This window comes from Lethenteron reissneri, unplaced genomic scaffold (assembly GCF_015708825.2).
Source record: "Lethenteron reissneri isolate LAM-NWPU_2019-01 unplaced genomic scaffold, ASM1570882v1 scaffold_1639, whole genome shotgun sequence".
Lineage (NCBI taxonomy): Eukaryota > Metazoa > Chordata > Hyperoartia > Petromyzontiformes > Petromyzontidae > Lethenteron > Lethenteron reissneri.
The window spans coordinates 2,817,649-2,841,142 of NW_026891376.1; the positions used below are offsets into that span (position 1 = coordinate 2,817,649).

General features: G+C 44.7%; 1 protein-coding gene across 1 annotated transcript; it reads left to right on the forward strand.

Annotated features, from left to right (window-relative positions):
- The first annotated feature begins 444 nt into the window (after positions 1-444).
- LOC133363066 (zinc finger protein 665-like) lies at positions 445-20,486 on the forward strand. The gene is made up of 6 exons (XM_061582076.1): positions 445-779; positions 3,120-3,166; positions 7,635-8,563; positions 13,285-13,355; positions 16,272-16,321; positions 18,681-20,486. Exons 1-6 carry the CDS (start codon positions 768-770, stop codon positions 19,879-19,881), a joined length of 2,310 nt encoding a protein of 769 aa, XP_061438060.1. The 5' UTR covers positions 445-767; the 3' UTR covers positions 19,882-20,486.
- Positions 20,487-23,494: the final 3,008 nt, after the last annotated feature.

A 23,494-nucleotide genomic window follows, 5' to 3' on the forward strand; every position in this document is an offset into this window, starting at 1 on the left:
TTTCTCCTACAACATCAGAGTGCAGCGCCACATTAAATACGCACTACAACGACAATAGTTTAAAGCGATTTGAAGCGTGTTTTATATATTTGGGGGGGGGGGCAGAGCTTTGTGACGTCATATTTGAGGGGGTCTGACTTTATGTGACGCTGTGTGACGAGGGGGTGAGGGGGGTCAAAATTCGGCCAAAATAACGTGACGTCATTTATGAACGGCCCCAATACGCAAAACTGGAACTCTGACCCCCGTTCTCTGACGTCACCACTAAGCATTACCTCATCGGTGTGAAACGCCAGGGGGGGCGGTGCGCCTTGCTAGTGACGTCATGTCACCCCTGCTTGGTCCCCGTCGATGTCTGACCCGTACAATCCTTATTTGGGCAAAGCTACGCCCAGTGACTGGCGGCTCATTAACATAATCTAGGATCTAAGCTTTGGTGACTGCAGGAATTGCTCATTGGTTATTTCGGTAAAGAAATTAAATAAAATTAACATAATATATTCGTTAAAAGCCGTCGCGAGTTTGTTTTTTATTGCGACGGGTTCAGCACCCACGCCCCATCATCCCTCGACGCGTGACTTTACCGAAAGAGCCAATGAGTGTACAACGAGTTGAGTCATTCCTGCAGTTGACGAAAGCTTCAATTCTCGAATAAGTTATTCAGTTACCCAGCCCCGCTCGTTGGGGCCGTGTCTTGTACCCCGGAAGTGAATATTACGTCACATCCTGCTGCCGCCATAACGTAGCGAGGTAACGAGAAGCTGCCGATGAAATCCGAGGTGAGAGATTTTCATCGTGGTGGTGGTGGTGGTTGTGGTGGTTGTTGTGGTTGTTGTGGTTGTTGTTGTTTACCAAGGTAGAGCCTCGCTCTCGTAGGGATATCAATTGAGTCGCAGCGAGTATGGGAATCCATGCAACGTGGGGCCTAGCAACGCGGGGCCTCGCCTCCTGCCCTCGCCTGAAGGCCTTTGCTTGAATTCTCTCGCTTCAACTTGATCTGGAAGCTTTCGTGAGGGCAGGAGAAATACAATAAATGAAGAAACAACCAATTTAATTGAGTTGTTTTTTCATATTTTAGTTCTACCTACGTGACTTTACCGAAAAAAACAAAGAATTATCTCGTTTAAACTTGGTCTGGAGCTTCGTGAGTGCAGGGATCCATACTATTTGGTTCTTTCGGTAAAGTCACGTAGAAAGAAAACATTAATTAAGTAATAGCATACGACGTTTCCTTTGCAACACGAGCAATCACCATCGGGTACAAATGAATGAGAAAGCAAAGCTTGTAAACTTGAACTATACTCTTTGGTTCTTTCGGTAAAGTTACGTAGGTATAAAATTAAATAAACTTAGAACTACAATGCAATACAACACAGAGAGTCGGATAAGATAAGTCAACTCCCCACCTGGTTTATTAACGTTCTTCCAAAGATTGCTAAATTTGAGAGAGAGAACTCAACACAGACACGGAGACACACAGACACATACACACAAGCAGAGAGAGATAACACAGACACACAGAGAGAGACACATAAGCAGAGAGATAACACACAGAGAGAGAGAGACACACACACATGCACACAGAGAGAAAGCACATACAGGCACACAGAGAGATAACACAGACAGAGACACACACATAGGCACACAGCGAGACACATAGGCACACAGAGAGAGAGACACACACAGAGAGAGACACCACAAAGACGCACAGAGAGACACACACACAGATAGGTACACAGAGAGAGATAACACGAAGACAGACACACACATAGGCACACAGAGAGAGACACAATGAGAGAGAGAGAGACACACATAGGCACACAGAGATAACAAAGAGACAGAGAGAGACACACATAGACACACACACATAGGCACACGGAGAGAGAGATACACAGAGGCACACAGAGAGAGACATACACATAGGCACACAGAGACACACACATAGGCACACAGAGAGAGATAACACAGACACAGAGAGACACAGACACACAGGCACACGGAGAGAAATAACACAGACACAGAGACACACATAGGCACACACAGAAACAACACCTGTGTTAAGGCCTTAAATAGAGAGAGAAGGGGGCTGAGGCAGAGGGGGGGGGGGGGGTAAAGAAATGAGCATGGCAATGAGAGATTTGGAGCTTTCGTGACTGCAGGAAATACTACAACACGAGGACACTTTAAGTTTTTATTTTATGTAACCAGGCCAAGCCTACTTGAGCTGCTGTACCGCTCTTATGATTTGAAGCTTTCGTGAGTGCAGGAATCCATACTCTTTGGTTCTTTCGGTAGAGTCACGTAGGTAGAAAATAAAATAAATCACGACGTTTCGGGCGCAACACAAGCGTCCGTTCTTGTTTTTAGAAGCGACCTGCCCACACAACAAAGGTGGGCTTTGTCAACGTGTGGAAATGAATATCGGTCAAAGGCTCTAAACGCGTGCTCATATTCACTCTTAAATGTGGAGGGCGATCTGGAGGAAAATCCACGCCACCACAGAGAGAGGGAGACACGCAAACTCAGCCATGTTGATTTGATCCTGAATTATTTGGTGGAGTGAGGAAGCATTGAAAACTTGGTTTAGCCATGTTTGTTTTTTGTAGTACACTGTTAGCCTGATAACTTTAATCTAAATTGTCCTATGGCTGTTTTTGTTGACTTGCATCCCACTGGGATTTTCTGCATACAGCGTTGAAATGCGGTGTTTTTTCTGCAGTTTTTTATCCTGGATTTTTCTGTTGCGTGTAGTCACTTTAAGATTTTTCTTGTTCACGTTTTTGTTTGTTGCGTTTGCCCCCGAGTCAAGAGCCGCATGGCTCACGGGGTTATCTTTATATAAAAGGGAAATTTGTGAATGTGTATCTGTTCGAAATGTTTAGCATACTTTCCGACACGCAACAAACTTAAAATTTGGCATGTGGGTACCTTCCAGACTGTACACAATGCAAAAAGTATAAAAATGGACTTTTGCATTTTTCTGGGGGGGCGCAATAATGGATATATTTTGCACGGCAAGTGAGCGGTGACCTCACGTCTGTTATGTCACCCGCATGCGGCAGCGTCACGTAGTGTGGATCCTGACGTTACGCATCCCCCACCCCCCATCCTCCGCGTAGGCCGTGGATTCATTCAAGACAAGAGTCCAAGTCTCGGGCGAAGCCAGGTAGTAAAGCTAGTATCTAATAAATGAAACTGAAATAAATAAATGAAACTGAAATATTAATACTGAGCAGATGAAGGTGTGGGGCCAGGCATGGTTCTGGACACGCCACCACCTGTTTAACACGGCAGTGTCAAGTTTGTGTTTGCAGTAAAGTCTATTAATTATATTGAAAACGGAGGTTATATGAAAACAATGGTTTATGTTTTTTGTTTTTATCTGGAACTCTATGAGAATGGAAGCAGTCAGGAAGTTGACACAGCACACATGCAGCTGACGTTAGATCTGTTCATCCCAGCATTCAAGGAAATCTGAGCCTGGCTTCACACCTCTAAGTTGCGATTTAACATGAATTCATGCATAACACAAGTAGTATTATTTTCAACACCCTTTGCTATGTCAGCTGAATTTAGCTCTCATGAATATTCATTTTGCAGCCAGACAGCCGAAATTGTGTGCTTGGAGTTTTGGGTTAACATTCATTTTGAAGATACGACGGCTTCCAGGAATGTTTATGACCATTTGCCCTCTCATAGTGCGCCATAACAGCCCGTGTGATGAATTTGGGAAACTTTTTAACTCTGTCATGAATATATGAATGCGTATAGACGTGTTATTCATGTGTGACTGTGTTTATATATACTCTTTGGTTCTTTCGGTAAAGTCACGTAGGTAGAAATAAAAGAAGTAATATTTAAAAAAAAATTTAAAACACGCTTTTATAAAATGTACTAGTAATGGAAAAACTCCACGACTCCAGGAAGTGGCCCCGAGGCTTGTCGTAACACAAGCGACCGTGGTCAGTTACAGCCAATGCCAGTTTACCGTGGACAATTAGACCCAAGCCAAAACATAACATGTACAAAAGATTGTTTAAAATGTTTTTATTTAATGATATAATATAGTATTGGCATCAGTATGGCATAAGTATACCAAGTTTGCAGTCGATACCACATTGGGAAGTGGGTTAAAATGGAGTTACAAGATTTGAGGATACAACAACGACAACAATGACAACAACAACAGACAGAGTGAGTTAAATGAAAGCGTGTATTAAAATAAATCACGCAAGAACATCTCAGCTATCGCGATTTTCACCCCAAGACGAATGCTTGTGTTGTGTTCGAAACGTCATTTATGTTATTTTTACCTACGTGACTTTACCGAAAGAACCACATAGAGTATGGATTCTTGCAGTCATGAAAGCTTCAAATTAAGATTGTGTACATATATATGCGTATATTCATTCCTCTGTGCCTCAATACTGACGTGTAGATGGTATTTTCTGTCGGGAAAATGTCAAAACTGGGTGGTTTTTAACTTTTGCCGACAAAACTGGATCCCAAATGTCAAAACTGGGTGGTCTTGGAAAACGACAGGCAAAACAGGGTGGTGCTTTTTGATATGACAAAACTGGGTGATGTTCAATGTGGACAAATGTCAAAACTGGGTGAAGGTGTACGATTTAATGTATCATTTTGTACACGTTTAGGTCCTTGCGTTATTCATCCATATGTCGCCACAGATTTAGAGCATTCCAAATGATGTTTCTCGTGGCTCATGTTCCATACCTTGCACCACAAACTTCCCGTTTGCATACTGGCACAGTGTGCCAGCTCGCTTACTTGCCGTTTGTATACTGGCACAGTGTGCCAGCTCGCTACTACAGTAACACTTACTTGCCATATGTATACTGGCACAGTGTGCCAGCTTGCAACTACAGTAACACTTTCAGCTCGCGAACATACACGAACTTGCCATTTGTATACTGGTACAGTGTGCCAGCTTGCATGCTACACCTACTACAGTAGAACAACGGTAGATAGTGTTTGCGTCGAGAAGTATGGTGCTGCACACTTAGAACAAAACATGTTTGTTACATATATATAACTACTTCGACGGGCAAGAGCACTTGTTGTGGCCCTTGGCGCGACAGAAGGAGCACCGCGTGAGGCCCAATGGGCCACCTTCGCCACGGTTGCGAATCCGACGCTTCTTCAGGCGGCCAGCCTTCTTCTGGCGAGGAGGTGGCATCATGGTGTTGTCGCGTTGCAGCTCCTCGGCAATGGGCAGCTCGATACCGGCAACCGAGGTCCATGTCGTGTTGATGGCAGAGACTTGGTAACACACCGCACATGCGTCGTAGAGCTCGGGCATCCGCCCAAACGCCATGAGGGCACGAATGTAGTGCCGACACGGCAAGCCCATCTGCTTCATGTACCCGCACGTGCACGACCGAGAGCTGAGATCGACTCGGCGCTTGGCAGAGGCGTAGGCGTCTGGATTCTTGACGTATGCACGCGTCGAGGTACTCTCGTAGATCTTGTACCTCGGGGCCAACGCCTGCTGAGCGTCGATGAGTCCTTGAGCGTACGGCGTAATGACACGCCCTTGAGCGGCCCACTTCTCGGCGTCGCTGCGGTGGGCAAAGGCCGTCGTCATCATGTCTTCCATGTGGTGCATGAGGAAGTGGAAGGGGTCCATCTCGCGAGCCGGCAGGGCCTCGCTGTTCGTGGACTCCACAAAGTTCGTCGTGCGCCAGCCGTACAATGGCGTCGTGTGCAGGTGCGGGTAGAGCGCCCACGTGTGGGGGTCGATCTTGTTGTAGTACGTGGCCGCCGCAGGCAGAGCTACGCCCAAGCAGCCCAAGGAGCTGCGGAACGCGGCCTCGGAGGCGCACCCTTGGGCATTGTAGATGATGCCTTGGAGGTCAGGCGTGAACGCGGAGCCGATGTTGTCCACGCCGTTGCAGATCAAATGCCGCGTGCAGTGGATGAGCATGAGGTCCTTCCAGTCGGAGGCTAGGATGCCCGTGCCACGATCGCAGAAGACCGGCGTGCCGTCGAGCTCGATGTCGTTGGTCGTGCAGCAGTTGAGAAACCAGTCGTAGGCCGCTGCCGTCTCGGACGGCACCAGCGCCACGGCGAGAAGGACGTTGCGGTTGTTGCCGTCGCGCCCAACGAGGACGAGCATGGTTCCGTTGTAGGCGCGCGCCTTCATGTGCGACCCGTCGATGCCGACGACGCGTTGAAGACTTGGCTGCAACGAGCGTGCGATCGGGTTGCAGATGAACGCACCCCAGAAGATGCCCGCGTCTTCTCGCACACTGCAGGTCGTCGCTTTGAGCTTGCCGAACGTCTCCACCAGCGAGTTGATGAACTCGAAGCCTGCATGGGCCGCACTCTCGTTCGCCGCGATGCACGTGTCCTTGGCGCGGTACATCATCCGGGTCGGGACAATGACGCGAGCAACGTCGGCGACCTGGGCAATGACAGTCGGTGCGGAGGTACGGGGGTTGGCGCGAAAGGCCGAACGGGCTGTCGTGTTCGCCTCCACTTGGCGCTGCGTGATCTTGGTAGTGCCCGTGCAGCCGTGGTGATCCGTGCACAGCGCCGAGACGCGGAAGCCGCGTCGTTCCCCCGTGAGCTTCGTCAGCTTCACCTTGAAGGAACAAGGTGTTGAACTAGAGCAGACGATGGCAACGTGCCGTCCGCCGCTTCGCTTGAGGTCAAGGACCGCGCGCTTGCCTTGTTGCAAAGCAAAGTCTTGGATGCCGTGGATGGCCTCGCGGCGCGTGGTAAAAGTCTTCTTGGGGTGGAGGGTTGCCATTCGAATGTGAGCCGTTCCTCCACCTGTTTCGTGAAAAATGCTTGTGAAAAATCACGTTTCTACGTCTACTTTCAATTTTTCACGAGACAATGTCTATTTTCATTGCCAGCAATTTGATTTTTCACACAATATTTCCGCCAATCACCGTAACGGTGGGCCAAAGGATTGACCAATCAACGAGATGCGCATTCGTTGGTTGGTTCCGCACCATTGGGACCATGGTCAGGAGCGTCAAGCAGGCTGGTCCATCTCCCAAGGACGTCGCCTTTGTCTCTGTGCTTGGTCGTTTGGCGGGCTATGGTCGAATGCATGGCAAATTTAAGGGTGTACAGTAGCGCGTAGCATCAACCAACAATCCAAAAGTTTGGTATTGACGCGAGTCACTAGTCTAGGTCATCACGCAAGGTGGCAGTGCGCCCGCCTGGTCGCAAGCCCGCCCCAAACTCACTTCCGAGTCCGAGCCGTAGCTTGAAATGTTGGTTGTTGGGGTGCTGGCACACTGTGCCAGCGTACAAATATCAAGTGTGTGTAGTTATATGGTGCTGGCACACTGCCAGCATACTAATACCAAGTGTTTAGATGAATGGGGTGCTGGCACAGTGTGCCAGTATACAAATACCAAGTGTTTGGATGAATGGGGTGCTGGCACACTGTGCTAGTATACAATTATCAAGTGTATTTGACAAATGTCAAAACTGGGTGCACCCTGAGTGTCCAAAACTCAAGTTTTTGGCCACCCAGGGTGCACCCAGTTTTGACATTTGGGATCCAGTTTTGTCGGCAAAAGTTAAAAACCACCCAGTTTTGACATTTTCCCATTTTCTGTCTGCAGCTGTCGCTTGCTCTGACGCTTCCTCTGCAGAATTGGTCTGATGGAACACAGGCAGTCAGCGCGGCTCGGTACGGCAAGGCAACAATGGGACCAGCGTGCATACATCACGGTTCGGACTGGAAGTTTGACACAGCACCAGAAAAAACACACGGGAGAGAAACCCTTGAAGTGCAGTGTGTGTGGGAAGGCATTTTCACATTCATCTGATCTTACAAAACACCAGAGAACACACACAGGAGAGAAACCCTTCAAGTGCAGTGTGTGTGGGAAGGCATTTTCACAGTCACAAAATCTTACGCAACATCTTGCACAACACCAGAGAACACACACAGGAGAGAAACCCTTCAAGTGCAGTGTGTGTGGGAAGGCATTTTCACAGTCATCTTATCTTACAAAACACCAGAGAACACACACAGGAGTGAAACCCTTCAAGTGCAGTGTGTGTGGAATGGCGTTTGCACGTCCATCAAATTGTCGAATACACCAGATAACACACACAGGAGAGAAACCCTTCAAGTGCACTCTGTGCGGGAAGGCGTTTGCACGGTCACAAGGTCTTAAAGAACACCAGAGAACACAGACGCATCAGAAAATCCACAAGGAGTGGAGTCTGAAATCAGCTTGTGAAAGTCAAAGTGCCGTAAGGAGCCCATCCCTCATGAAACAAGTACCGGAAGAAAATCCCAGCTTGGGCACTTTTAAAGGTATCAAGGCAGAATTTGAAGAAGTGATTGTGAAATGTGAAGAGGTGACGGTGAAGAGCGAAGAAGTGAAGGTAAAATGTGAAGATGAAGATTTGACTCCAAAATGGGACCTTCACATCGATGGAGGCAACGTGAAGCAGGAGGGGAATTCTGACTGTGATGTAGAGGGAGGCAACTCACAGCAGTTTGTGGAAGTGGAGGTGTGGGTGGACTTCCTAGACAATACAAAGTCAAATGGAGACCCGGTAGATGTGTAAGCTTGACGATGTCGCTCCCAATAGATGCACCTTTGTCACAAATATTAGGTTCAACCTGCAGGGTCTGTTAGTAGGGTAGATATCTCACCAGGAGCCTCAGTGATTCACACTGAACCCTATTGGAGCCTTCATCTGGCTCTGTTTAATGAAATGTACTGTCCGAGCTGCCCCCTTCCCCCATCGCAACTCCCCTCCTTCCACATGCCCCGCCCCTGGGCGTATCTCCCCGAGGCTTGCCGTGACGTAAGGGACCGTGGTGATTTACAGGCAACGTCAGTTGAGCGGGGACAATTCGAGCCGTTAAAAAGATTGTTTAAAAATATTTGTTTTTTAATGATAGAATATAGTATTGTCATCAGTATGACATACCTATACGACGTTTGCATTCGATACATTGGGAATACGGTTGAAATTGAGTTAAAAGATTTTTGGATACAACACATACAGTAAGTTAAATAAAAGCGTGTAAAATGTAAAAAATATATGTTTTGGATTTTTTTAATGATATAATATCGTGTTGTCATCAGTTTGACTCAGCTCGCTATACCAAGTTTGCAGTTCATAGCACATTGGGAAGTGTGTAAAATTTGAGTTACAAGATTTTGTTTTTGAGGATACAACAGACGAAGTGAGTTAAATAGAAACGTGTAAAAAATTAACCTGTAAAAACAAAGTTTTTCACTATAAATCCTTTATATGCGTGGCATCGGTTTCATTTTATTATTCATTTCTGTTTTTCTTGAGTAAGAGTTTCATTTTTATCACATTGGTATTTCAAATTAAATATAAGGAAAGTCGTATATAAGCATTATAAGGTTTTCAGTTTTTGTATGATTGTTTATATTGTACATTTTTGTTCTTTTTTTTGAAAAATTTTCTATGTTTAGGAAAAATATATGATTGTGTTAGTGACATTTTTTTTTCCTAAAAAGTGGAAAATTTTGGGAAAAAAATTTCACGAAAATAAATTGTCACGCACAACGAGTCTGTGCAAAATATTCTTTGGTTCTTTCGGTTAAGTCACGTCTATTATTTTAATTTATTGTTTTATCTTTAGACGTGACTTAACCGAAAGAACCAAAGAATAATTCCTGCAGTCACGAAAGCTCCAAAATTAAGATTATATGCAAAATGTCAGCTCGATTGGATCACGGGAAGTGGGTTAAAAAACGACCGAAAGATTTGCACGGCCGTAAGCGCGCAAGCAAGCAAGTGAACTTAATATAAAGGATTTAAAAATGATTGCGATCATCTTCTTGGTCCTTTCGGTAAAGTCACGTAGAAGGGAAATAATAAAAATAAAATAATTCTCACGACGTTTCGGCCACAACGCAAGCAGGTCTGTCACCTGAGGGGACGGCTGCTTGCGTTGTGGCCGAAACGTGAGAATTTTATTTTATAGTGTTTAATTTTTATTATTTTATTATTTCCCTTCTATGTGACTTTACCGAAAGAACCAAGAAGATGAATCCCTGCAGTCACGAAAGCTTTAAATCGAAAATGATTGGAATCTTACAGAAATGACATAACACCCAATTTCAAAGCAGATGCTGTCCACCCTTCTGAAACGCCGTGTAATTTACGAGTTTTGAATAATTGTAACCAAACAATAAACCAGACACGTGAATTTGTGAACTTTCACTGCAACGTGTGTCGAGACCTTTAATCTGTGTAATCGGCCACGTGTGTGTGTACATACAAAGACCCCCCCCCCGTATAGCCTTCACAGACTATTGGGGCAAGTGCTGTTAGCAGGTGGCGATGTTCGCACACCTGCACCGGGTACGCATTTGAGGCTGAGTCGATGTAGGGGCGGCTCAGGACTGGTTAAAAAAAATCGCCACTGGTTATGGGGGCCGTCCATAAATGACGTCACGCGATTTTGGACGATTTTTGACCTTCCCACCCGCGTCACAGCTTTCCTTTGAGCCTAGTCTCACATGGGTTGGACCAGATGACGCCAAAAGGTGCACAACTCAAAGACAATGCACCATCAGAGTATGAGAGCTCGGGGTAAGCATTTACACCATTGGAACCTCATTTGCCAGTAAAATATGATAATTGGTTTTACCCTTCTTGTTGCCAGATAGAAGGTTAAAAAACCAAGGAAAGCTGTCTCGGGTGTGGACCAATCAACTTCAAGGACAGTGCACATTATCAGAGTTATATTTTTGTTTTCATTATGACTGCAGGTATTGTGGTCTATGCAAACATGACTCCTTGTAAAAAGGTCAGTTTTGTTGCCAGATAGAAGTGTAATAAAAGACTCGGACGCTTCTCTCTGTCCTGTGTCCTTTATTTGGGTTCGATCTCTTTTCCCTCACGGCACTCCCCTTTACTCTTCGCTCTGCAGCCCCAGGCAGCTATCGCTCACGTAGCCCACTTCACAGCACTCCCCTATATACTCTTCGCTCTGCAGCCCCAGGCTGCTGTCGCTCACATAGCCCACTTCCCTCCTTGCAGACCCGCTGCTGTCTCGTCGCGCAGACCCCCGCTGCCGAACTCCACCCTTGCAGACCCGCTGCTCTCTCTGCAGTCTCCTCGCTGCTCCTCCAGCCCCGGGGTCGGTCACCGTTGGCTGACGGTGCCGATCCTCGGGGTGTGTGTGTGTGTGGCGATCTCGCCACTCTCTCTCTTCCCCACTCCGCCCTGCGTGGCCTCACACTTTCCCAGTCTCCGATCACTCCCTACTGCTTCCGGTTTCTCCCCTTATAGACCTGCACTCTCTCCCCCACGTGACGTAACTCCTCCCCCCATGACGTCACCTCCGGAAGGTCGTCCACGCCCGCATTACAGAAGGGTTAAAAAACAATTATCATAAGTATAACGTGTTGTCTATATTTATTTAAAGTTGCGCATTTTGATGTCATGTCACATTTCTCAACCCCCACCCCTCCCTCGTCACACATCGTCACAAATGTCTGACCCCCCCCCATAGGTGCGTGACGTCATTTATGGACAGGCCCTTTCCAAAGCCTCCTTTTTAAATCCTTTATATTAAGTTCGCGTGCTTGCTTGCTTGCTTAGGACCGTGCAAATTTTTCGGTCGTTTTTTAACCCACTTCCCGTGATCCAATCGAGCTGACATTTTCCACACAGACTCGTTGTGCCAGACAATTATTGTTCGTGGAAAAAAATTCCCAAAATTTTACACTTTTTAGGCAAAAAAATGTATTTTACATATATTCAAATTGAACGCATTCATGGCTTTGGCTGAACGTCAGAGTGTAAGAGCCCAGAGCGTAACCCCTCCACAGGCCGTGGCGGAGTAGCGCAGTTGGTAGCGCCCTCGCTTCCCATGCCAAAGGTCGCGGGATCGATCCCCGCGTCCTCCACAGGCGAATATATTTTTAAATCCTTTATATTAAGTTCGCTTGCTTGCTTAGGACCGTGCAAATCTTTAGCTCGTTTTTTAACCCACTCCCCGTTATCCAATCGAGCTGACATTTTCCACACTGACTCGTTGTATGTGACAATTAATTTTCGTGAAAAAAAAATCAAATTTTGCACTGTTTAGGGAAAACAAATTAAATATGTAATTATCAATTGCTTAATGGTGGCAGACAATCATCTGACCCATAGGTGGCAGCCATCTCAAGCCAGAGGACGAGAGGACTCTAGCCGCCACGCATATAAAGGAATTATAGTGAAAAACTTTGTTTTTACTGGTTATGCTTATATTAAGTTCGCTTGCGCGCTTGCTTGCTTGCTTACGACCGTGCAAATTTTTCGCTCGTTTTTTAACCCACTTCCCGTGATCCAATCGAGCTGACATTTTGCACACAGACTCGTTGTGCGAGACAATTAATGTTCGTGAAATATTTTTTTCAAAATTTTACACTGTTTAGGAAAAACAAATTAAATATTTAATTACCAATTGCTTAATACTGGCAGACAATCATCTGACCCATAGGTGGCAGCCATCTCAAGCCAGAGGACGAGAGGACTCTAGCCGCCACGCATATAAAGGATTTATAGTGAAAAGCTTTGTTTTTACGGGTTACACTTATTAATAAATGTTCTCTCCTACAACATCAGAGTGCAGCGCCACATTAAATACGCACTACAATGACAATAGTTTAAAGCGATTTGAAGGTAGTTTTTTTGGGGGGGGGTTGGGGGGCAGAGCTTTGTGACGTCATATTTGAGGGGGGTCTGACTTTGTGACGAGGGGGGGGTCAAAAATCGGCCAAAATCGCGTGACGTCATTTATGGACGGTCCCGATACGCAAAACTTGAACTCTGACCCCCGTTCTCTGACGTCACCACTAAGCGTTACCTCATCAGCGTGAAACTCCTGGGGGGCGGTGCGCCTCGCTAGTGACGTCATGTCACCCCTGCTTGGTCACTGCCGATGTCTGTTCCGGTACAATCCTTATTTGGGCAAAGCTACGCCCAGTGACTGGCGGCTCATTAACATAATCTAGGAACTAAGCTTTGGTGACTGCAGGAATTGCTCATTGGTTATTTCGGTAAAGAAATTAAATAAAAATAAAATTAACATAATATATTCGATAAAAGCCGTCGCGAGTTTGTTTTTTTATTGCGACGGGTTGAGCACCCATGCCCCATCATCCCTCGACGCGTGACTTTACCGAAAGAGCCAATGAGTGTACAACGAGTTGAGTCATTCCTGCAGTTGACGAAAGCTTCAATTCTCGAATAAGTTATTCAGTTACCCAGCACCGCTCGTTGGGGGCGTGTCTTGTACCCCGGAAGTGAATATTACGTCACATCCTGCTGCCGCCATAACGTCGCGAGGTAACGAGAAGCTACCGTTGAAATCTGAGGTGAGAGATTTTCATCGTGGTGGTTTATTCTTAGGTTTTTTCGGTAAAGTCACGTAGGTAAAACATTAAAATTAATGAAAGTAAAATATTTTATTTTTCATTAATTTTAATGTTTTACCTACGTGACTTTACCGAAAAAACCTAAGAATATGAATCCTTGCAGTCACGAAAGCTTCAAATCTAGAATCGTGGTTGTTGTTGTGGTGGTTGTTGTGGTTGTTGTTGTTTACCAAGGTCGAGCCTCTCTCTCTCTCGTGTGGATGTCAATTGAGTCGCAGCGAGAATGGGAATCCATGTCCAGGTTGGGACATTACAACGCGGGGCCTAGCCACGCGGGGCCTCGCCTCCTGCCCTCGCCTGAAGGCCTTTGTTTGAATTCTCTCGCTTCAACTTGATCTGGACGGTTTCGTGACGGCAGCAGAAATAAAATAAATGAAGAAACAACCAATTTAATTTAGTTTTTTCATTTATTTTAGTTGTTTTTTCATAATATTTTTTTAATACACATTTTTTTTCATAAAAAAATGAAAAAACAACTAAATGTATTTTTTTTAGAGATACACACATAGGCACACAGAGAGATAAAACAGACAGAAAGGCACACGTAAATTTCGATTTAAAGCTTTCGTGACTGCAGGGATTCATCTTCTTGGTTCTTTCGGTAAAGTCACGTAGAAGGGAAGTAATAAAAAGAACCTGAGGACGGCTGCTTGCGTTGTGGCCAAAACGTCGTGAGAATTATTTTATTATGTTTTGTTTTTATTATTTTATTATTTTCCTTCTACGTGACTTTACCGAAAGAACCAAGAAGAGGCACACATAGGCACACTGAGAGAGACACATATGCACAGAGAGAGAGAGACAGAGAGAGATAACACGGAGACAGAGAGATACACACATAGGCACACAGACACAGAGACACACACATAGGCACACACATAATCAACACCTCTGTGACAAGGCCTTAAATAGAGAGAGAAGGGGGCTGAGAGAGAGGGGGGGGGGTAGAGAAATGAGCATGGCAATGAGAGATTTGGAGCTTTCGTGACTGCAGGAAATACTACAACACGAGGACACTTTCGGTTTTTATTTTATGTAACCAGGCCAAGCCCACTTGAGCTGCTGTACCGCTCTTATGATTTGAAGCTTTCGTGAGTGCAGGAATCCATACTCTTTGTTTTTTTCGGTAAAGTCATGTAGGAAGAAAAAATAAGTAATAGCATACGACGTTTCCTTTGCAACACGAGCAATCACCATCAGGTACAAATGAATGAGAAAGCAAAGCTTGCAATCGAAATTTAAAGCAAAGCTTGTAAACTTGAACTATACTCTTTGGTTCTTTCGGTAAAGTCACGTAGGAAGAAAAAATAAATTAAGTAATAGCATACGACGTTTCCTTTGCAACACGAGCAATCACCATCAGGTACAAATGAATGAGAAAGCAAAGCTTGTAAACTTGAACTATACTCTTTGGTTTTTTCGGTAAAGTTATGTAGGTACAAAATTAAATAAACTTATAACTACAATGCAATACAACACAGAGAGTCGGCTAAGATAACAGTCAACTCCCCACCTGGTATATTAACGTTCTTCCAAAGATTGATACATTTGAGAGCGAGAACTAAACACAGACACGGAGACACACAGACACATACACACAAGCAGAGAGAGATAACACAGACACACAGAGAGAGACACATAAGCAGAGAGATAACACACAGAGAGAGAGAGACACACACACAGGCACACAGAGAGAAAGCACATACAGAGAGAGACACACACATAGGCACACAGAGCGAGACAGACATAGGCACACAGAGAGAGATAACACAGACACACAGAGACACACACATAGGCACACACAGAAACAACACCTGTGTTGAGACCTTAAATAGCGAGAAAAGGGGGCTGAGAGAGAGGGGGGGGGGGGTAGAGAAATGAGCATGGCGATGAGTGATTTGGAGCTTTCGTGACTGCAGGAAATACTACAACACGAGGACTCTTTCGGTTTTTATTTTATGTAACCAGGCCAAGCCCGCTTGAGCTGCTATACCGCTCTTATGATCGTGAGTGCAGGAATCCATACGCTTTGGTTCTTTCGGTAGAGTCACATAGGTAGAAAATAAAATAAATCACGACGTTTCGGGCGCAACACAAGCGTCCGCTCTTGTTTTCAGAAGCGACCTGCCCACACAACAAAGGTGGGCTTTGTCAACGTGTGGAAATGACTATCGGTCAAAGGCTCTAAACTCGTGCTGATGTTCACTCTTAAATGTGGAGCGGCATCCGGAGGAAAATCCACGCCACCACGGAGAGAGAGGGAGACACGCACACTCAGCCATGTTGATTTGATCCTGAATTATTTGGAGTGAGGAAGCATTGAAAACGTTTTGGTTTAGCCATGTTTGTTTTTTGTAGGACACAGTTAGCCTGATAACTTTAATCTAAATTGTCCTATGGTTGTTTTTGTTGACTTGCAATCCCACTGGGATTTTCTGCATACAGAGTTGAAATGCGGTGTTTTTTTTGCTGTTTTTTCCTGGATTTTTTTGTTGCGTGTAGTCACTTTAAGATGTTTCTTGTTCACGTTTTTGTTTGTTGCGTTTGCCCCCGAGTCAAGAGCCACATAGCTTATGGGGTTATCTATATATAAAAGGGAAATTTGTGAATGTGTCTGTTCGAAATGTTTAGCATACGTTCCGACATGCAACAAACTTTAAATTTGGCATGTGGGTAGCTTCCAGATTGTACACAATGCAAAAAGTATAAAAATTGACTTTTGCATTTTGGGGGGGGGGGGGGGGGCGCAATAATGGATATATTTTGTACGGCAAGTGAGCGGTGACCTCACGTCTGTGATGTCACCCGCATGCGGCAGCGTCTGCTGACGTCACGCACCCCCCACCCTCCGCATAGGCCGTGGATTCTTTCAAGACAAGAATCCAAGTCTCGGGCGAATCCATGAAGTAAAGCTAAGACCTAACAAATTAAACTGAAACATTAATACTGAGCAGATGAAGGTGTGTGGCCAGGCATGGTTCTGGACACGCCACCACCTGTTTAACACGACAGTGTGTGGCAGTGTCAAGTTTGTGTTTGCAGTAAAGTCTATTAACTCTAATGAACACGGAGGTTATATGAAAACAATGGTTTCTTTTTTGTTTTCATCTGGAACTCTTTATGATAATGGCAACAGTCAGGAAGTTGACACAGCACACATGCAGCTGACGTTAGATCTGTTCATCCCAGCATTCAAGGAAAGCCTGGCTTCACACCTCTTAAGTTGCGATTGAACATGAATTTATGCATAACACAAGTAGTAGTATTTTCAACACCATTTGCTATGTCAGCTGAATTTAGCTCTTATAAATATTAATTTCGTAGCCAGACAGCCAAAATTGTGTGCTTGGAGTTTTGGGTTAACATTCATTTTGAAGATACGAAGGCTTCCAGGAATGTGTAGGACCATTTTCCCTCTCATAGTGCGCGATAACAGCCCGTGTGATGAATTTGGGTAACTTTTTAACTCTATCATGAATATATGAATACATATAGACGTGTTAGTCATGTGTTACTGTGTTTATATACTCTTTGGTTCTTTCGGTAAAGTCACGTAGATAGAAATAAAATAAGTAATATTTTTTAAAAAACTATTTTAAAAACACGCTTTAATGAAATGTACTAGTAATGGAAGAACTCCACGACTCCAGGAAGTGGCCCCGGGGCTTGCCATAACGTAAGTGACCGTGGTCAATTACAGCCAACGTCAGTTTATCGTGGACAATTAAACTAAAGCCGAAACTAAACATGTAAAAAAGATTGTTTAAACATTTTTAATTTAATGATAGAATATAGTATAGTGAGCGAAAAAAATATAGTGAGGGGAAAAAAAATAAGTAATTGACCCCTCTGCAAAACATGACTTAGTACTTGGTGGCAAAACCCTTGTTGGCAATCACAGAGGTCAGACGTTGCTTGTAGTTGGCCACCAGATTTACACACATCTCAGGAGGGATTTTTTCCCACACCTCTTTGTAGATCTTCTCCAAGTCATAAAGGTTTCGAGGCTGACGTTTGGCAACTCGAACCTTCAGCTCCCTCCACAGATTTTCTATGGGATGAAGGTCTGGAGACTGGCTGAGCCACTCTAGGACCTTAATGTGCTTCTTCTTGAGCCACTCCTTTGTTGCCTTGGCCATGTGTTTTGGGTCATTGTCATGCTGGAATACCCATCCACGACCAATTTTCAATGCCCTGGCTGAGGGAGGTAGGTTCTCACCCAAGATTTGACGGTACATGGCCCCGTCCATCGTCCATTTGATGCGGTGAAGTTGTCCTGTCCCCTTAGAAGAAAAACACCCCCAAAGCATAATGTTTCCACCTCCATGTTTGACGGTGGGGATGGTGTTCTTGGGGTCATAGGCAGCATTCCTCCTCCTCCAAACACGGCGAGTAGAGTTGATGCCAAAGAGCTTCATTTTGGTCTCATCTGACCACAACACTTTCACCCAGTTGTCCCCTGAATCATTCAGATGTTCATTGGCAAACTTCAGACGGGCATGTTTATGTGCTTTCTTGAGCAGGGGGACCTTGCGGGCACGACAGGATTTCAGTCCTTCACGGCATAGTGTGTTACCAACTGTTTCACCAAGCTGCTTGGCGATGGTCTTGTGTAGGTTTACAATCTTGTCCCTGACATCCTTGGAGAGCTCTTTGGTCTTGGCCATGGTGAAGAATTTGGAATCTGATTGATTGCTTGCTTCTGTGAACAGGTGTCTTTTATACAAGTAACAAGCTGAGATTAGGAGCACTCCCTTTAAGAGTGTGCTCCTAATCTCAGCTCGTTACCTGTATAAAAAACACCTGGGAGCCAGAAATCTTTCTGATTGAGGGGGGGGGTCAAATACTTATTTCCCTCATTAACATGCAAATCAATTTATAACATTTTTGACATGTGTTTTTCTGGATTTTGTTGTTATTCTGGCTCTCACTGTTCAAATAAACTTACCATTAAAATTATACACTGATCATTTCTTTGCCAGTGGGCAAACGTACAAAATCAGAGTGAGTTAAATAAAAGCATGTATTAAAATAAATCACAGCAGACATCTAGGCTTTCGCGATTTTCACCCGAAGACGAACGCTTGTGTTGCGTTCGAAACGTCATTTATGTTATTTCTACCTACGTGACTTTACCGAAAGAACCAAAGAGTATGGATTCCTGCAGTCATGAAAGCTTCAAATCAAGATTGTGTACATATATATGCGTATATTCATTCCTCTGTGCCTCGATACTGACGTGTAGATGGTATTTTCTGTCTGCAGCTGTCGCTTCCTCTGCAGAATTGGTCTGATGGAGCACAGGCAGTCAGCGCGGCTCGGTACGGCAAGGCAACAATGGGACCAGCGTGCATACAGCACGGATCGGACTGGAAGTTTGACACAGCACCAGAAAAAACACACGGGAGAGAAACCCTTCAAGTGCACTCTGTGTGAGATGGCGTTTGCAGATTCATCAACTCTTCAAAGACACCAGAGAAAACACACGGGAGAGAAGCCCTTCAAGTGTACTCTGTGTGAGATGGCGTTTGCACATTTATCAACTTTTCAAAGACACCAGAGAACACACACGGGAGAGAAACCCTTCAAGTGCAGAGTGTGTGGGAAGGCATTTTCACATTCACCTAATCTTGCAACACACCAGAGAACACACACAGGAGAGAAACCCTTCAAGTGCACTCTGTGTGGAATGGCGTTTGCAGATCCATCAAGTTTTCATAGACACCAGAGAAAACACACGGGAGAGATGCCCTTCAAGTGCACTATGTGCGAGATGGCGTTTGTATATTTATCAACTTTTCAAAGACACCAGAGAAAACACACGGGAGAGAAACCCTTCAAGTGCACTATGTGCGAGATGGCGTTTTCAGATTCATCAACTCTTAAAAGACACCAGAGAACACACACGGGAGAGAAACCCTTCAAGTGCAGTGTGTGTGGGAAGGCATATTCACAGTCATCTGATCTTGCAACACACCAGAGAACACACACAGGAGAGAAACCCTTCAAGTGCAGTGTGTGTGGGAAGGCATTTTCACATGCGCGATATATTGCAAAACACCATAGAACACACACAAGAGAGAAACCCTTCAAGTGCAGTATGTGTGGGAAGGCATTTTCACAGGTAACTGATCTTGTAAGACACACAGGAGACAAACCCTTTATGAAACAAGTACCGGAAGAAAATCCCAGCTTGGGCACTTTTAAAGGTATCAAGGCGGAATTTGAAGAGGTGATTGTGAAATGTGAAGAGGTGACGGTGAAGAGCGAAGAAGTGAAGGTAAAATGTGAAGATGAAAATTCGACTCCAGAATGGGACCTTCACATCGATGGAGGCAACGTGAAGCAGGAGGGTAATTCTGACTGTGAGGCAGAGCGAGGCAACTCACAGCAGTTTGTGGAAGTGGAGGTGTGGGTGGACTTCCTAGACAATACAAAGTCAAATGGAGACCCGGTAGATGTGTAAGCTTGAGATGATGTCGCTCCCAGTAGATGCACCTTTGTCACAGGCCTTTAATGAAAATAATGTGAAGTAGAACATTGAAATCCTAGGTTCAACCTGCAGGGTAAGAGCGGCCAGTCTTGGTGGATCCGTGGGTTGGGTAGATATCTCACCAGGAGCCTCGGTGATTCACACTGAACCCTTTGAGAGCCTTTGTCTGGCTCTGTGAGCCTCAGTGATTCACACTGAAGCCTATGGGGGGAGCCTTAGTCTGGCTCTGTGAGCCTCGGTGATTAACACGAACCCTATGGGAGCCTTATTCTGGCTCTGTGAGCTTCAGTTATTAACACTGGACCCTATGGGAGCATATGTCTGGCTCTGTGAGCCTCAGTGATTAACACTGAAGCCTATGGGAGCCTGAGTCTGGCCCTGTGAGGCTCAGTGATTGACACTGAAGCCTATGGGAGCCTGAGTCTGGCTTTGTGAGCCTCGGTAATTAACACTGAACCCAATGGATGGGAGCCAGTGACATGCGGTGAGGTCAGTGAGAGGGGGGGCACCGGGGGCGTGGCCTCACCAAGGGGGGGCGTGTCTGACACGCCCCCTTTAGTGAGGCAGATGTGATAGCTGCCTCCCCTGGTGCTTTTTCATTGCAGTTCATAACGAGACCAGCGAGCCTACGTATCTTTATACACATACAGAAGAACCTGTGGTCACGAACGCTTCTGACCACGACCAAATTGGGTTCCGACCAAACATTTAAAACATTTTTTAATCTGGTCACGAACACATACTCAGGTGGCGATCAAACCCTGCCGCGGCCGATTTCCCCTTCCGCGCCATTTTTGTTGTTGAATTACACAAAGCGTAACAGTTATGTATATAACTTTTGCTATATAAGATTCCTAGGAAGATATAAATTGTGTGAGTGTAGCCATACCCCTCCCCTCTCATTCAAGCCATAATTTAGAGAGCGAAAGCGCCGAGTACGTAAATCGCTAACATAAGAACCTGTTAATCTCTTCTCGCATCATTCATACGATGATGCGGTGAAGTAAACGTTCATACGATATTACGGTGAATGCTTCCAAAAACATTACTGTACCCAAATATTACTGTTAAATTACTTTCAATAGAAACATGAATTGCTCATACGAATATTCTCTCTCTCAGAATCGACCGACTGATGTAGCAGACGAAACAGTAATCTTGTTGAACGATTTTAAGCCTTGTCGCGGCAATGTTAGTTTTCTCTGTTCAAGGATTTCTCAGTGTTATGCAATGTTTTTACATTTAGTTTATTATTACACTGAATTCTATGGCATAGTTAATTATTTTTGTACTTAAAAATCTTTTAAAAAAATATGTATATACAGTTAGTAGGAGTCTGGAACGGATTAATCGTATTTACATACAATCCAATGGGGAAATATGTTCGAGTCACGACCAAATCGGGTTGAGACCAAAGTTATGGAACGAATTAGGGTCGTGACCAGAGGTTCTACTGTACTTGAACTAAGTTACCCGGACTATGGAAGGCGAGGACATGGAATGAACGGGTCTACAAACATTCCATTGGTGACATGCTGAGATAGTAACACGCACGCCCTTACTCGCCGCGTTCCATCCAGTGTCTGAGGGGTTGCGCAATCGGAGAGGAGGCTGAGTGCGTCGCTGCCTCACCTCTCGTCTCTCCCTGTACTTGCAGCGAAGCTCCGCAAATTTGGCGATTTTGACTATAAATAAGTAATTAAGAATTTTTTTTTTTAAAACACGCTTTTATGAAATCGTTGGAAAGGGGCCGTCCATAAATGACGTCATGCACCTGGGGGGGTCAGACATTTGTGACGATGTGTGACGAGGGGGTGTGGGGGTTGAGAAATATGACGTCACATCAACATGCGCAACTTTAAATAAATATAGACAACACGTTCTACTGAATTAAATCGACTTTTTAATAAAAGTTTTCTCCTACAACATCAGTGCAGCGCCACATTAAATACGCACTACAATGACAATAGTTTAAAGCAATTTGAAGCATGTTTTATTTGTATTGGCAGAACTCCACGTCTCCAGGAAATGGCCCTGATTCTTGCCATAGCGTAAGGAACCATGGCGAATTACAGCAAAGTCAGTTGACCGTGGACAATTAGACCCAAGCCGAAACATAACATATGAAAAATAATGTTTAAATGTTTTTTTTATATGTATGATAGAAATAGTATTGTCATCAGTATGACATAAGTATACCAAGTCTGCAGTCGATACCACATTGGGAAGTGGGTTAAAATTGAGTTACAATATTGATGATACAACAACAGACACTGAGTTAATATAAAATATTTTAAAATACTTTTTTTAAAAAAACGCTTTAATGACATGTACTATCGAAGCTGCCTCTCCTCCAGCCACCTTCCCTCATCGCCCCTCCCCTCCTTCCACATGCCCCGCCCCTGGGCGTGGCTCCTCGATGCTTGCTGTGACGTAAGGGACCGTGGTGATTTACAGGCAACGTCAGTTGAGCGTGGACAATTAGACGTAAAAAGATTGTTTAAATTATTTTTTTATTTTTAATGATAGAATATAGTATTGTCATCAGTATGACACACCTATACGAAGTTTGCATTCGATACGATATTGGGAATACGGTTGAAATTGATTTACAAAATTTATAGATACAACACATACAATAAGTTAAATAAAAGCGTGTAAAATGTTGAAATATATATGTTAGGATTTTGTTATGATATAACATCGTGTTGTCATCAGTATGACATCGCTATACCAAGATTGCAGGTCGATAGCACATTGGAAAGTGTAAAATTTGAGTTACAAGATTTCGTCTTGAGGATACAACAGACAAAGTGAGTTAAATAGAAGCGTGTAAAAATGATTGGGATCATCTTCTTGGTTCTTTCGGTAAAGTCACGTAGAAGGGAAATAATAAAAATAAAATAATAATTATTACGACGTTTCGGCCACAACGCAAGCAGGTCTGTCACCTGAGGATGGCTGCTTGCATTGTGGCCGAAACGTGAGAATTTTTTTATGTTTTATTTTTTATTATTTCCCTTCTACGTGACTTCACCGAAAGAACCAAGAAGATGAATCCCTTGCAGTCACGAAAGCTTTAAATCGAAAATTATTGGAATCGTACAGAAATGACATAACACCCAATTTCAAGCAGATGCGGTCCACCCTTCTGAAACGCCCTGTAATTTACGAGTTTTTGAATAATTGTAACCAAACACAATAAACCAGACACGTGAATTTGTGAACTTTCACCGCAACTTGTGTAGAGACCTTTAACCTGTGTAATCGGTCACGTGTGTGTGTACTTACAAAGATCCCCCCGGTATAGCCTTCACAGACTATTGGGGCAAGTGCTGTTAGCGGGTGGCGATGTTCGCACACTGCACCGGGTACGCATTTGAGGCTGAGTCGATGTAGGGGCGGTTCAGGACCGCAAAAAAAAAATCCACTGGTCATGGGGGCCGTCCATAAATGACAACGCGATTTGGACGATTTTGACCCCCCCACCCTCGTCACACGGCGTCACTGAAAGTCAAACACTCCTCAAATATTACGTCACACAACTCTGCCCCCCCCCCTTCCCCAATAATATAAAACATGCTTC

Coding starts and splice junctions, on each gene's coding strand:
- LOC133363066 (XM_061582076.1), top strand. Junction 3,167..7,634: donor CAAGTCTCGGGCGAAGCCAG/GTAGTAAAGCTA, acceptor CTTCCTCTGCAG/AATTGGTCTGATGGAACACA. Junction 16,322..18,680: donor GTCTCGGGCGAATCCATGAA/GTAAAGCTAAGA, acceptor TTCTGTCTGCAG/CTGTCGCTTCCTCTGCAGAA.